The sequence below is a fragment of the Colobus angolensis genome, unplaced genomic scaffold (genome assembly GCF_000951035.1).
Source record: "Colobus angolensis palliatus isolate OR3802 unplaced genomic scaffold, Cang.pa_1.0 Scaffold269, whole genome shotgun sequence".
NCBI classification, from domain to species: Eukaryota; Metazoa; Chordata; class Mammalia; order Primates; family Cercopithecidae; genus Colobus; species Colobus angolensis.
The window spans coordinates 2,146,323-2,162,459 of NW_012115921.1; the positions used below are offsets into that span (position 1 = coordinate 2,146,323).

Here is a 16,137-nt window from a genome sequence, read left to right on the forward strand (position 1 = left end):
AGCCCCGCGGACCCTGCGGCCCAGGCGGGAATCGGCAGCGCCCTGGGGTCTGAACCGCGGCTTCCGCCTTCCCTGCTCGAAGAGGCGGTGGCACCGACCCCGGTCTCGTCCCTTGCCCTGTCCCCTATTCCTGTCCCTGTCCCTGCCTCTGCGGTGGCCCGAGCCCCAGCAGCCTCAGGTGAGCTGGCAGCATCCCGATTCCCTGGCGGCCTAGAATGGAATCGCAAGGTTTAGAGAAATTAAGGGACCTGGGACTTGCCTGCCCTTAAGCGCCTGGACATGTTTCTAGGTGCTTGAGGGCTGGCTGGATGTGGACAGCTGAGGTGGACTTCTACCTGGAGGCGGGGGATAGACTGGATGATAGGGTGATGAGGTCATTTGAGGCCTTCATCCTTACCTCTGGCTATCTCCCGGCAAGGGAGGTGTACAGCCTTGGGCTCTGGCAGTCTGCTTTCTGCCCTTGATCTTCTGGTAGCTGCTTTGCCAGCAGAGCTGCTAATGGCTGGTCTAGGCTGGCAGAGGTCGTTGGGGAGAGTTTTGAGAGGCCTTGGAGTAGGAGAGGCTTGCTAACTAGAGTATCATTTCCCCAAACTGTATGTAGCTGAAAGCTTGATGTCGGCACATCAAAAAAGGAGCGGGGCCAAAGCAGGCAGAACAAGGAGGGATTTTAGCATGGTCTTGAGCCCTTGCTGGCTTTCCTCTGGATGTGGTGACCAACATTTGGCCATCGTCATGGAAAAGCTACCTGCAGCTGGAACCTGCAGAGGAGAAATTCTTTCCTTGGCTGTGCAGCATTAAGGCCGAGTGTTAGTGGAGCCATTGAGCCAGGCAGATGGAGCCTCTGTCACTTCGCACCTCTGGGACTGTTGACAGCAGGTCTGGGGGTAGTTGACCTGGCCTGGCTGCAGCTCCATGGGGCCTGGCTTGCTCTGAAGATGATGGTATGGGACTGCCCTTTCTAGGAATGATGACTCTTGCATAGGTGGTGGCTGGGAGACTCTCTGACCTCTCAGCCCCATCCTTAGCTCAGCCTCAGTCTTCTAAGGTTCTCCTAGCTCTCAGCTAGGTCGAGAAGCTCTTTGAGAGATAAAACTTTTTTTAAATTTTTTATTTTTTTGCCTCTACACTGACTGGATCACTCTTCATATGACCTCAAAATCTGTCTCAGGTGTTGAAAATGTCATGGGCAGATAATATGTAGCCTTCAGGTTAACAGGGAGATAGCCTTTCTCCCCTAAAGCTGCCCATTGGCCTCCATGACTCTTCCACCAGGTATAATAATCTCTTAGTTCTTCTGTATGCTGGTTGCATATCTAGGACAGCAGACAATTGCTTTGGGCTTTTGATTTGTAAGGAACTGACTGGGGCATGGGAAGATGAGCTCATGCTGGAGTCCTGGCTGTGTACAGTCACTGAGAAGTACCATTCATAGGGGAGAAGGATGTTCCTTCTGCTGATCTGGTTTCACATTTAAATATATTTTCCTTCTTCCTGCACCCAGGTAATAGAAATGGAGAGTGCCTTATCAATAAATAAGGTTGGATAAAAGGATTCAGTGTCTAAATTTCATGTTCATTTTCCTAGTTATACTCTCTCATATCTGATATAATGATAATGACAATGATATTGGCAGATAATGCTTATAAAACACATACTCTATGCCAGGTACCAGTCTAAACACTTTACGTATGCTTATTGTCATGGTAACCTATGAGATTGGCTTTTTATTATCCCCACTTTATAGGGAATAAAACTGAGCCACAGAAAAGGTATTTAACTTGCCCAAGGTCATGCAACTAAGTGGTGGAACAGGATTGAAATGCAGGAAGTCTGGCTGGAGTTTATTTTTTTGTTTATTTGTTTGAGATGGAGTCTCACTCTGTCACCCAGGCTGGAGTGCAATGGCACAATCTCAGCTCACTGCAACCTCCACCGCCTGGGTTCAAGCGATTCTCCTGCCTCAACTTCCCAAGTAGCTGGGATTATAGGTGCTCACCGCCACGCCAGGCTAATTTTTGTGTTTTTAGTAGAGATGGGGTTTCCCCTTGTTGGCCAGGATGGTCTCAATCTCCTGACCTCGTGATCCCCTTGCCTCGGCCTCCCAAAGTGCTGGGATTACAGTCATGAGCCACCATGCCCAGCCGTTATCTTTCTTGATGAGACACATTTTGATTCCATCCTCTTCTGTCTTTCAGAGTTTGCAAGGGGTGCTTAAGTGATAAAAGGGGATGCAATCTAGTCTCTCGGGCAGGAGAAGCAGGCCCTGTGTCTGGTTATCATAAATTGTCTTGATGTTTGTTCGAAATGGAAATAAGGCTTCAGCTTGGGATCAGTGGTCTTCAGTCCACAGAGACATCTTGGCTGCAAGGAGCAGCAACAAGTTAGGCTCAAGGTGGAATTGCGAGGTCCTGAGAAGAGCTTGCTCTTCTGGGACAGAACTGTATTTTTCTTCTAAACTGCTCATGTCTGGAGAGTCTTCCCTCCTTTTGGCTTCAGCAGGACCCTTGGCCATTGTTACAACCTGTGTCATCTTAGTGGAGCTGCTGCTGGTTTCTGTCTGAACCTGATGCAATGGGTCTCGTACCTGTAAACTGGGCTCCAGGAAGGTAGCTTTCTCTAAGTTGGAAAATGAAGACTCAAGGTGGAGGGTGTTTCCCAAAGCCCATGTCACAAGATATTAATAGGTGTTTTTTTCCTATGATAGCAGTTCTAGGATGGTCAAATAAGTGGGTCGGGTTAAATAAAGTTAAGCAGCTTTCTTTACTGCAGGAATTTTCAGGTGTTGAATCTGCTAGTAGAAATTGCGCATGAAAACCCATAAGGGACTATGGAATGCAGTATTTTCCAAGTCTTCTGACCTTTCAAGTTCTGCAGACTGTACTTTGAAAAATGCTTGTTTAGACTAAGGCTATGGGATCTGGTTAAATGTGCAGAATAAAATTCCCTGAATGTGTTGGACTTAAATCCTTGGGCTGGAATCCTTCCATTGCAGTCCCCACTCTACCTCCCCCTTCCCCAAAACACTAGCAGAAAAAAATCATCTGCCTCTCCTCCTTCTGGCAGAATAGTACTAAGGGCTTGAATTTTTTTCTCATACTGTAAGTTCATTTAATTGTTTAATGAATAAATATTACCTTCCCTCTAGGTTGCTTATAGCCTGCTGATTGCGCTGTTTATGAAACAGCTGTGAGGACAGGTGGGTCATAATCTCTGGGTAGCTAAAGCCCAGCAGCAGCCCGAGGATCATGTGTCAACCCTGTAATACTGCTCTGTGCACCAAGGAATTATGATGTGAGCTCTGTAAGGCACAACCTCACGATTGGACATGCAGAGGTGACTCAGGCCTAAGTCAGGGTTACAGCTAGCCTCCCGGTAAACAACTGACCCATCCTTCCTGGGCTCTTCTCCCCAGGATTTCAACAGCACCACAGAAATAGCCATTTTGCTCATGGTTATTTCCCAGACCCACGCGATTTGCCTAAGTCACTGGGAGGCTGTGTGTCTGTTCTGAGCCTTCTCACTCTTCTAAAGGGCAGATGAAGATCAGAGCTTTGCACCCTGTGATGCCATTTTAATTAACCCTGCTTGGTTTTAGAGGACTACTCCTGTGGGTCACTTGAGGCAGGCTCCACCTTCTCTAGGAGTGGCAGAGTCCAGCCAGCACTCCGAGCTGGAGGCCCATGTGGGAGCCGTGAGCAGCTGTAAGCAGGGGAGGGTTTGGGGTGGGCTCCTGTGGGTCAGTTGGGGTGTACTCCTTTTCTGTGTGTGTGGATGGGGGTGGGGGTTCTGGTAAAGCTTGTCAGGCTTCGCAGTCACCTGTGATGTGGGCTTCTTTCTGGGAAGAAACGAAGGAGTGCGATGGGGCTGTCAGCTTTTCATCCTAGCCTGCCCCTGTCCGCTGTCTGCCTCTCTGCTGAGGCAGTTCCCGCTCTCTGAGTCTCCCTGCAGTGCTTTCTTGGGAAAGGTGGAAGCAGTTCATGGTCTTTCCCTTCCAGAGGAGGAGGGGATGGAGAAAATTGTATTAGCAACTGGGATTGAAAGCTCCCCCTGCCAGTTCTGGGGTGCCCTCGGGGGGGTTGCTTTGGGGGGAGCTTTCTGAGAAGAGGCAAGGCGGGCTGTACCTGAGACAAATCCCCTTGATAAAATGGACCCAGTTGTCTGGCCAGGCCTGAAGCACGTTCAGAACGGAAGCAGCAAAGGTGATTATATCGCTCGTTGCTACTCAGCTTTCAGGAGGAGGCCGGGCGTTAGAGGGAGGCTGTGGCTTAACTCCTGCAGCTGGGCAGGATGGCTGAGTTCACTGTTGTAATGAGGAAGCCGCTGCTTTAGTTTCTTCTTATGAGGGCTGTGAAGAGGGCCAGAACACTACATTCGGGATACCACAGCCATTTTGCCTTAGATAACTGGCATTACCTGGGGACTTCAGGGCTCTTGGAAATTTTCCACTCGTATTTCATTTTCACGAAAGACTTTCCAGCCCAGGCTTTTCCTGCTCTGGCTCACTGCTGCTCACAGATATGCAAAACAGAGACCTCCCACTCCACCCACTCCAGCCGGCAGACAGGACCTAGCCAGCTGCACACACGCACTGACTCAGCTGAGCCTCCTGGGCGGCAGGCAGCACCTGGCCCGGGTGCATCGCTTGAGTGGCATCTTCAGGACCAGTCATGGAGCCAGGCTCAGGTCTGTGTTGGGGCTTCTGCGAGGGGAGTCTGGCAAGAGTAGCAACCAGCTTCCTTTGTATAAGGAGGGAATTTCAGTGGCACTGGGTTTCCTTTCTGGAGGGACTGTGGCACCATGAAAAGTTACTATTTGTTGAAACTGGCAGTGTTTTAGAACTTTCTAACTTTGGGACTCTTCTTCAAGTTCACCGGAACGTGTTGCATGTAACAGTGAGATAAGCTGTATCACTGGCTGACTGATGCTGGTGAATTCACAGCTGAGCCTCTCAAGCCTGCTGGCTTCAGCTGACAAATGGTTGGAAGCCAGGCGCGAACAGGCAGCTGGAGCTGAAGCTCAGCTTGGCATCTGCAGAGTGGGCTTTCCTTGTCATGCCTGGCCTGGCAGGTGTCTGAAGGGTCTGAGAGGAGAGACACTCTGGAGGGACAGGTTGGCAGGTGGGACCTGTCTGCCAAGGACATCCAGAAGGCAGCAGATATGCAGGCAGCTGCTAAGGCCTGCAGCACCCCAAGGGGATTACTTGGTCCATGCTAAGATATGGAATTAATTCTTCTGTTGTTGTTGCTGTTGTTTCTTGCTTTGTTTTGCTTTTTTGAGAAAAGGTCTTGCTCTGTCACCCAGGCTGGAGTACAGTGGTGCCATCATTGGCTCACTGCAGCCTCCACCTCCAGGGTTCGAGCAATCCTCCCAACTCAGCCTTCCAAATAGCTGAGACTACAGGTGCGTACCACCACACCTGGCTATTTTTTTTTTCTACTTTTTGTAGAGATGAGGTTCCAACATGTTGCCCAGGCTGATCTTGAACTCCTGGCCTCAAGCGATCCTCTTCGGCCTCCCAAATTGCTTGGATTATAGGCATGAGCCACTGTGCCTGGCCTTGGAATGAATTATCTACCAACTATTTAAGACACTGGTAGTAGTTCTGCAGAAGATTTTTACGGGTTCTGTGAAACAAAAAGGGTTCCATAAAACAAAAAGCGTTCTGTATGGTAATACTACTCTCTGATCCTTGATTTTTAATGAGCCTTGTGAATGTGAGTTGAGGGGCTGTGGAATGCAGCATCTCCCAATAACTGACCACAGGACCTGTTTTACCAGCAACAGGTATCAATTTCTTATGGCATCCAGTTTGGGAAAGGTTGATTTAAGCTAAAGAGAAAGGAAGATCTTTTATAGAAAGCTGTGTCCTGAAAAGTATGTTTAGTTGATTGGAGCAAGCTAGAAATGCTTTGTGCGCCGATGTGATGGCTCACACCTATAATCCTAGACCTTTGGGAGGCCAAGGCGGGCGGATCACTTGAGACCAGAAGTTCAAGACCAGTCTGGCCAACATGGTAAAACCCCATCTCTACTAAAAATACAAAAATTAGCCGGGTAGGGTGGTGTGTGCCTGTGGTCCCAGCTACTCAGGAGGCTGAGGTGGGAGAATCACCTGAGCCCTGTCGAGGCTGCAGTAAGCTGTGATTGTGCCACTGCACTCCAGCCTGGGCAACAGAGACCCTGTCTCTAAATAAATAAATAATAGATAAATGCTTCGTGAACAAACATGGCAAGATCTGGCAGAAGAGCCCTCAGACATCAAGGACTTCCTTCCTCCCGCAAATACCCATTGCCAAGGGAGCCTGATTGGGGGTGTCTGAGTCAGGCCTGTGTGCGTCTGAGGGCATGGAGGAGGTAGGAAGCTGCTGGTGGTGGTGGACGGCTTCTGTCCAGGGTAGGAGCTAACGCAGAGATAGGTCTCAATGGTGAAACTCCCTTTGGCCTGGTCTCTCAATAGTGTGAGTTAGGCTGATCTCGAACCCCTGGCCTCAGGTGATCCTTCCTCCTTGGCCTCCCAAATTACCTGGACAGCATGACAAAACCTCATCTCTAAAAAAAAAAAAAAAGAATTAGCCAGGTATGGTGATGCTCCCTCCCTCCCTTTGGCAATTAAGGAGGGAGCCCTAATTGCCAAACCCCACCAGAAAAAGAAGTTTGATTTGCTTTCCTATTTTTCTCTCATTTCATAGAGTCTTAAGTCTACTCATTTTCTTTCTATTCTCTGTGTGTTTGTTAAAAATGGCATTATAATAGCATTCATAGTGAAAATAAAATATCCTCTCACACACAGGCAGCCCTGCCACCTGGTCATTTTGAGTGCGTGAATCTCTTGCAGGTCTTGCCCATAAAGGGATGCATTTTCCTATCACTATAAATAAAGCATGGGTACAGTTCTATGTATTAATTTTTTCATTTACTGTATTTTTATGTTTTTTTATGTGATTGCACCATCCTCATAATTGTAATTCTCATTACTTAACATCTTTTTCAAGTGAGTATGCTCTAATTTGGGCATTTTAAAGCTATTTATGTAAAGAATGCAGGTAAATATCCTTGTGCTTTTCATTCCTAGGATTCTTTTTTTAAAAGAAATTTCTAGAAGTGGAGTTGCTTAGTCAAATGGTGTGGTGCTGTATGGCATTTGCGGCCTTTTGCCTGGGCCTGTTGGATGTCTTCTTCTGAGATGCAATGTGAGGTTTTGGGACAATGCTCTTGACTTGTGGCCTTGGAATAAGAGGGGGAGGTGAGGATCCAGCTTCGTTTCAGCCTGATGGAGCCTCCCGGGTCTGGTTCTTTGTGCTGTTCCAGACTTTCTCTCCCCTGTCACCTCCTTTGATGGCCTCCAGCTTCCCCACTCTCTGCTATCAAGACATGAAAATCTCCAGTCAGCTCTGTTCCTCTTCCTCTTTGCAGAGGCCAGGCCTCACTCTCTTGGTGTCCGCTCCCCAGACAGTTGTGTGCTGAGAGGTTCTTCCCCACCGGCTCCCTCTCACTCCCCTCATCAGGGAGTGGCAGGTCCTTGGGTCTCAGAGTTAAGGGAGCCACAGACCTCGCTCTGATTGCCTGTTACTAGCCTGCTTTCCTCCTTCCTGTCTGTGTCATGACTTAGTCCCACAAGCCACTCAGACTCAGAGCAGCAAGCCCTCCTCAGGCACCGGAAATCACTCTGGTACCTAGAATTATGCCACTTAGAGCTGAGAGGGCCTTAGAGACCACTTAGCTCAATCCCTTTATCTCACAGAGGAGAACGTTGTGAGGCCAGAGAATGTCCCAAGATGGCCTAGTATGTTCCTCTCCCCTGTAGTTGCACTTCTCCCTGCTGGACGGCAGCGGAGATCTGTCTCACCTTCATCCTTGTCTGTCTGGTCCACAAAACCACTTCTCTCTTTAAATCAACCTTAAAGAAACTGTCGTCATAGGTAGATGGGAAACTTCTCTACCAGAGCTGCTTCCAGCGAGGGTGGCTTGTCGAAAAGTGTGCAGTATTAATCCATTCTAGGAGTGTTATGCTGGGGACTGTGAGGAGCCCCTGCCCAGACACGTACATGGACAAAGAGAAGCAGCACAGCATGGTAGGTGAGGGCACAGAAGTGGGAACCAGGTGCCTGGGTTCAGATCCCTGAGCTGAGGATCAGAGAGGAAAGAGATGAGGAAGAAAGGCTGAGAACAGCACAAATCTCTGCTAACTTATTAAAAGTGTGACTCTGGGTATGTTAGCTCTCTATGCCTTCATTTTCTCATCTGTCAAATGGGAATAATAAGATTAACTGAGTTATTAAGTATGAAGTTCTTTGCAGAGTATACACACACACACACACACATATATATATATAATTTTTAAAATTGAGATGAAGTCTCACCCTGTCTCCCAGGCTGGAGTGCAGTAGTACGATCATAACTCACTGCAGCCTCAACCTCCCTGGCTCAAGAGATCCTCCTGCCTCAGCCTCCCTAGCAGCTGGGATTACAGGCATCACCATACTTGGCTAATTTTTAAAATCTTTTTTAGAGATGAGGTTTTGCCATGTTTTCCAGGCTGGTCTCAAACTTCTAGGCTCAAGAAGTCCTCTCGCCTTGACCTCCCAAAGTGCTGGGATTACAGGTGTGAGCCACCACACCCGGCCCCAGAGTGTACTTTTTTTTATTTTATTTTTGAGACAGAGTCCCACTCTGTTACCCAGGCTGGAGTGAAGTGGCTCAATCTTGGCTCATTGCAACCACCACCTCCCAGGTTCAAGCGATTCTCTTGCCTCAACCTCCCAAACAGCTGGGATTACAGGTGCCCACCATCACGCCCAGCTAATTTTTTTGTATTTTTAGTAGAGACAGGGTTTTGCCATATTGGCCAGGATGGTCTCAAACTCCTGACCTCAGGTGATCCGCCCGCCTCGGTCTCCCAAAATGCTGGGATTACAGGCGTGAGCCGCTGCGCCTGGCCAGAGGGTACCTATTAAGTGCTATATAAGTAATTGCAAAAAAGGAAAGAAATAAGGAAATGAAGAAAGCAAGCAAGAATGAAACCCAACCAACCAAGCAGGTGCTTGAGGCCAGTGACTGTTAGTAAGGAATCAGTATGTGAGGAGGTAGATAGAGAAAGCTTCTTTGAGAGAGAGAGTTTTCAGCTGGGTAAAGAGTGTTCCTGTCCTAAAACCTTTATTTTATTTGCTGTGTCTCGTTAGGGGGTTCCAGAGGGTTTGGAACTGCAACAGCAGATTCTTTCTCTTCAGCAAAAGGCCTTGTTTTATGTAATGAAGAATGCAGCTTTGGATTTCCCAGGGCTCTGCTGTAATCTTGTAGGACCTTAGCTATTAAAGTCTTTGGACTTTCCCTCTGTGAAGTTGGGGAGGGAGGTTTGATTATTGTTGCAGCTATAACAGTATCCTCATAGTCTGGAGGAGGGAGAGCTGAACGCTGTCTTGTCCCTTCTCAAACATGGGAACAAAGTCAGGAGGGCAGGGCTGCCAGACGCTGCAGGTTCCCTGAGTTTGGGAAAATGGAAGCCCACCTAGTTGAACAGTTCATTCTTTGAATTTTGAACACTTGCTGTCTCCTGACACGTAAGTGGCCCTACATGCTTCACATCCAGTTACTTATTGAGCTAATTTTGAAACTGGCATGCTGGGTTTGGTCTGTGGAATTCCTAAGTAGACAGCTGACCCCAAGTACCAGGTGGGCCTGGCCCTAACTTCAGTGACTTCTCCTCCCCGGTGCTGTTGACTCAGGGCATCCCGCTATTCATTAAGTTAATGCTTGTTCTTTCTTTGCTAGCCGAGATGCCGCGGCAGTTTCCCAAGCTGAACATCTCTGAAGTGGATGAGCAAGTCCGGCTCCTGGCGGAGAAGGTGTTTGCTAAAGTGCTCCGAGAAGAGGACAGCAAAGATGCACTGTCCCTGTTCACTGTCCCAGAGGACTGCCCCATCGGGCAAAAGGAAGCCAAGGAGAGGGAGCTGCAGAAGGAGCTGGCGGAGCAGAAGTCTGTGGAGACCGCAAAAAGGTTTGTTCCCAAGGCTTGGTTTTCGTGTACATAGAGTCATACAGACCCAGGCAGGCTGTGGGTGTGTGTCCTGATATGAGGCACCTCATGGAGACTGGTATGTCCCTGAAGCTGTGTTGGTTTCTTAACCAAGACCACTTAACTCACCTCTTATTTATTGAGGAATGTCTCGGTGCCTCTGTTACACTGAAAATATCAAAACCCACTTTGCTGCTGATGTGTAAAAGTACACACCATTTCCAAATGGCATTTCTCTTTCCTTTTTGGAAATTTGAGGATTTCTTAGGAGACAGCAATTGTACTTCTTCTCATCACTTGAAAAGCATTTTGCATTACTAATGAGCGCAGCTTACTATTTGCCGGGTGCTGTGCTGGGACTGGAGATGTTACAATGAACAAGATAGATAAAGTCCCTGGGTCTAGACAATAATTAAGTAACTGGACAAATTAACTTAAAAATTACAAGTTATGATAAGTGCTGTTATCAGTCAGGGTCCAATCAGAAGATCAGAAACTAATGAAGTATTAGAATTTTAATGCAGGGAATTGGTTACACAGGTGATAGAGAGCTGAGAAACCAAATAGGGGAGAGAGAGGCAGTTCAGAGATTAGACACAGTAAGGAGCAGCTACTACCCAGGACAGGAGTGACAAGGAAAGCAGTAGTGTTGCTGGAGGCAAGGTGGGATCACACTGGGGAAGGTAGAACTGTGGTGGCCTTTCCAGTGGAAACTGGAGCCAAGGGGAAGAGGTGGCAGCTGCAGAGACGCCTCTCAAAGCAGAGATGGAGGCAGGCGATACCTAGCCTGACCCTTCCTGCGCATTCGAGGTTCTCCCAGTGGCTATCATGGGCCAAACCTAGCCAGAATCCTGCTGGCACCCTTGGGAAACACAGGAGAGGATAAGGAATGGATCTGAGGGCATACAGGCCCAGGAGCAGTGCAAGTGCTATGAAAGGGATGAATAAGGAGGAAAAGGGGTTGGGGGAGAGAGAGGTGGGGAAAGAGAGAGAGAAAATCCTTTTTTAGACTGGAAAGTAAGGGAAGGTCTCTCCAAGGAGGTGACATCTTAGCGGATGCTTCAGGGTATAAAGGAGCTAGCTATGTGGCCTTCCAGGTAGAAGAGTCAGCTAGGGCAAAGGCCCCCCAGTTTCTTCGAGGAGGCTCATGTGGTTAGAGGTCTGTTAAAGGAAGAAGTGCTGTGGCCAGGGCTGGAGGACTTGTGGGGCCCAGATCAGACTGGCCTTGTGCTCCCTGATAAGAAGTTTGGATTGGAGTCTAAGTGTAATGAGAAGCCCTCATCCTTTCACAGTTTATCTCACCCCAGGCTGTATCTAAGTTTCTGCCTGGTCTTCCACCCTGCAAACATCAATAGTTGACATGGTAGACCTTTGAACCTTCTCGGAGCTAGTCCGTGATCACAGTAGATACTGCCTCAGTTTTAAAGGCAAGTCTTTTCCTGTCTTGGTTATGTAGAAGCTCAGCATTTCCTTAACTCGTTTGGAAAGAAGTAAAAAGCTGACTGCTGGTGTAAAGGCAAGAACAGAGCTTCACCACTCATAAGACCAGTGCTTTCCTTCCTTGAAAGGATGGTGAGCCCATAAAGGCAGGAGTCATTGGTGCCATTGGTCAACCTCTGAGTGCCAGCCTTGTGTTGGATAGGGTGGGGTGGCCCTAGCCCCAGCAGTGTGCTCATCCTTGGAGGGTCAAGAAGAGTATGACTGTAGAGACTCTCATTCACACTCCATGGGTGGAACAGAAGGGCTGACTTCATCAACTGAATGGTCTGCAGGGCCCTCCGTGTGTTACGCATTGAGCATTTCAGACCCTTAACAATGAGAGGAAAAGGAATCCTGGCATTTTTTATTGCCAGGAACAATAAGTTTCTAGGACCAGTTTCCACTACAGAGTGACACTGGGCCTGACATCTGCTGAAGAGACTGTGCTCTTTTCAATGCCCAGACTCAGGGCGAAATGAAAGCTTTCTTACTCTAAGTCCGAATGGTGCTCTGTGGTTTCCAGAAATTCCCCTGCAAACTTCTCTCCAAAAACTTTGTTCTGTCCTTGCCTAGGCTATGCTGTCTTAGTTTGTATCTGTCTGCCCTATTTGACCGGAAGCTCCTTGAGGACTGGATCCAGTGTGGAACTTAGTTGTTGGTGGGCAGTGGATATCTGGCAGAGGAAGACATCCTGCCTCCTCATTGCCACCACAGACACTACATCAGAGTGGCTGCAATTTCTTGGACCTCTGTGTTCTGCCACTCACTGGCATGCCCTGTGATCTTGGGCAAATTAGGAAACCTCTCTGGGCCTCAGCCTCATCCTTATCTATAAAGTGGAGATGCTAACAGCTCTCCACTTTATGGGGTGTTGTGAGGAATGACAGAATCCACAGGTAAAAGGCTTAAGACAGTGTCTGGTTACAGTCCGTCCCAAGTAAATGTAAGCGATTTCTCTGAGTTCCTGCTGCTAGGACAGGGAGCAATAGCAACTCCTGCCATTGAATATTTACTGTGGACTAAGTACTGGCCTGTGGAGGTTGGATTCATTCCTTAATTCTCACATCAAGCTTATCAAGTGGATATTCTTAGTATTCTGATTTTGCAGATTAGGAAATGAAGGCTCAGAGAAGTTGAATGTACTTTCACAAAGACACATAGTGAGTAAATGACAGAGCGAGAACTAGAGCCCACATCTTTTGAATCTAGACCCCACACTTCAACCACAAGGCTCTCCCCTCTTCAGGCAGGGGTGCAGTCTTCGGTTCCGTGGTCTGTAGACCCTGGAATGACACTAGGTGCTGCTCCCTAGAATGTAGTTGTTGCTTCTAAATGAAATGGAGGGAAACTGGCCAAAGGTCATGCTCTGTCCCTTAGCTTCTTTCCTGAAAGAAAGCCTGGTGCCTGGACTGTCAGACGCCCCAGCATCCTCTTCTGGGGTCCATGCACACCCAATCTTGTCTTTTAGTTTCTCTTCTCACTAGACGTGCCTTTATATGTAAACGTTCAAAAGTTAACATTTTCATGGAGGACACCCTCTCCCCAGCTCCCTCTCTGTCCATGGCACCTCCCACCCCATCTCCTACTTATTCTTACTTTACACAGAGTTCTATAATCTGGCGATCTTGTTTCTTATCCTGTGACAGATTTAAAGAAGCAAATTAGAAGTAGGGAGAGAGACTCCTATAGGCAGGGTCACAGAGATGATGTGTGGTGATTATAAGCCTGGGCTTTGGGGTCAGACCTATTGGGTTCAAGTGGCAGCCCTGTCACTACTGGCCTTGGTCAAAGCTCTTGACTGCCTGAGCTGGTTTCCTAAACTACAAAATTGAAATAATAAAAGGACGTACCTTGCGAGAATTAAATGAGCTAATACACAAAAAATCCTTAGCACAGTGCTTGGAGCACCATTAATGTTCCTGTTTTGTTATTGTTGTTACTTGACAGTCAACAGTGAGAGAGGAAACAATTACAAAAAGCAGACACAAGAATTTGAAGCACAGTAGTTTAGGGATAACACACCTCTGAGATCATAACTGGATAATACAGTGATGATCCTGAGTCATTGAGAAAACTTTAAATTATGTTCAGCATGCTTTGAGGAAGAACACAGGAATTATGTATTTTTTGAAGAAGCCAGACCAAAATTGATTTTTAAAAAATTAGGATATAGTTAAGGCTGGCAAGATGGCCAGAAAGGAACAGCTCTGGTCTGTAGCTCCCAGCAATATCAATGCAGAAGGTGGATGATTTCTGCATTTCCAACTGAGGTACTGGTTCATCTCACTGGGACTAGTTGGACAGTGGGTGCAGCCCACGGAGGGTGAGTCAAAGCAAGGTGAGGCATTGCCTCACCCGGGAAGCACAAGGGATGGGGGAATTTTATTCCTTACCCGAGAGAAGTCATGAGGGACTGAGCCTGAGGGACTGAGCCTGAGGAACTGTGCACTCTGGCCCAGATACTGTGCTTTTCCCACAGTCCTCGCAACCTGCAGACCAGGAGATTCCCTCTGGTGCCTACACCACCAGGGCCCTGGGTTTCAAGCACACAACAGGGCCGCTGTTTGGGCAGACACCGAACTAGCTGCAGGAGTTGTTTGTTTGTTTGTTTGTTTTTTCCTGTACCCCCAGTGGCACCTGGAACATGAGTGAGATAGAATCATTCACTCCCCTGGAAAGGGGTCTGAAGCCAGGGAGCCAAGTGGTCTGGCTCAGCAGGTCCCACCCCCATGGAGCCCAGCAAACTAAGATCCACTGGTGGCCAGATGTGGTGGCTCATGCCTGTAATCCCAGCACTTAGGGAGGCCGAGGCGAGTGGATCACCTGATGTCAAGAGTTTGAGATCAGCCTGGCCAACATGGTGAAACCCTGTCTCTACTAAAAATACAAAAATTAGCTGGGTGTGGTGACAGGTGCCTGTAATCCCAGTTACTCAGGAGGCTGAGGCAGGAGAATTGCTTGAACCCAGGAGAAGGAGGTTGCAGTGAGCTGAGATTGCACCATTGCACTGAGCCTGGGTAACGAGCAAAACAAGTCTCAAAAAAAAGATCCACTGGCTTGAAATTCTCACTGCCAGCACAGCAGCAGTCTGAGATCAACCTGGGACACTCGAGCTTGGTGTGGGGAAGGGCGTTGGCCATTGCTGAGGCTTGAGTAGGAGGTTTTACCTTCACAGTGTAAACAAAGCCACCCGGAAGTTCGAACTGGGTGGAGCTCACCGCAGCTCAGCAAGGCCGCTGTGGCCAGACTGCCTCTCTAGATTTCTTCTCTCTGGGCAGGGCATCTCTGAAAAAAAGGCAGCAGCCCCAATCAGGGACTTATAGATTAAACCCCCATCTCCCTGGGACAGAGCACCCGGGGGAAGGGGCAGCTGTGGGCACAGTTTCAGCAGACTTAAACGTCCCTGCCTGAAGGTTCTGAAGAGACCAGCAGTCCTCCCAGCACAGCGTTCAAGCTCTGCTAAGTGTCAGACTGCCTCCTCAAGTGGATCCCTAACCCCCGTGTATTCCTGACTGAGAGACACCTCCCAGTAGGGGCTGACAGGCACCTCATACAGGAGAGCTCTGGCTGTCATCAGGCAAGTGCCCCTGTGGGATGAAGCTTCCAGAGGAAAGAACAGGAGGCAGTCTTTGCTGTTCTGCAGCCTCTGCTAGTGATACCCAGCCAAACAGGGTCTGGAGTGGACCTCCAGCAAACTCTAGCATAGGGGCCTGACTGTTAGAAGGAAATCTAACAAGCAGAAAGGAATAGCAGTCCAATCAGAGACCACATCTGAAGGTCACTAGCATCAGAGACCAAAGATAGATAAATCCACGAAGATGGGGAGGTAAACCAGTGCAAAAAGGCTGAAAATTCCAAAAACCAGAATGCCTCTTCTCTTCCCAATGATATAACTCCTTGCAAGCAAGGAAACAAAACTGGACAGAGAATGAGTTTGACCAATTGACAGAAGTAGGCTTCAGAAGGTGGGTAATAACAAACTCCTCTGAGCTAAAGAAACATGTTCTAGCCCAATGCAAGGAAGATAAGAACCTTGAAAAAAGGATAGATGAATTGCTAACTAGAAAAACCAGTTTAGAGAAGAACATAAATGACTTGATGGAGCTGAAAAACACAGCATGAGAACTTCGTGAAGCATACACAAGTATGAATAGCTGAATCGATCAAATGGAAGAAAGGATATCAGAGATTGAAGATCAACTTAATGAAGTAAAACGAGAAGACAAGATTAGAGGAAAAAGAATGAAAAGGAATGAACAAAGCCTCCAAGAAATATGGGACTATGTGCAAAGACCAAACCTACGTTTGATTGCTGTACCTGAAAGTGACAGGGAGAATGGAACCAAGCTGGAAAACACTCTTCAGGATATTATCCAGGAAAACTTCTCCAACCTAGCAAGATAAGCCAACATTCAAATTCAGGAAATACAGAGAACACCACAAAGATATTCCTTGAGAAGAGCAACCCCAAGACACATAATCGTCAGATTCACCAAGGTTGAAATGATGGAAAAAATGTTAAGGGCAGCCAGAGAGAAAGGTCGGGTTACCCACAAAGAGAAGCCCATCAGACTAACAGTGGATCTCTCTGCAGAAACCCTACAAGCTAGAAGAGAGAGGGGGCAATATTCAGCATTCTTAAAGAA

At 47.9% G+C, this 16,137-nt stretch overlaps 1 protein-coding gene across 4 annotated transcripts in view; it reads left to right on the forward strand.

Moving 5' to 3' along the window:
* Positions 1–16,137, forward strand: part of AMPD3 (adenosine monophosphate deaminase 3) — a 55,791-nt gene that overhangs the window by 850 nt on the left and 38,804 nt on the right. The window contains exons 2-3 of one of the 4 annotated variants that reach the window (XM_011947631.1): positions 3,596–3,701; positions 9,769–9,994. In XM_011947631.1, coding sequence (XP_011803021.1) covers positions 9,774–9,994 — 221 coding nt within the window. In that variant the 5' untranslated portion in view covers positions 3,596–3,701; positions 9,769–9,773. Of the gene's footprint in view, positions 1–3,595; positions 3,702–4,302; positions 4,684–9,375; positions 9,995–16,137 lie in introns of those variants that run through there. The other 3 variants (XM_011947630.1, XM_011947632.1, XM_011947629.1) reach the window with 3 other exon arrangements.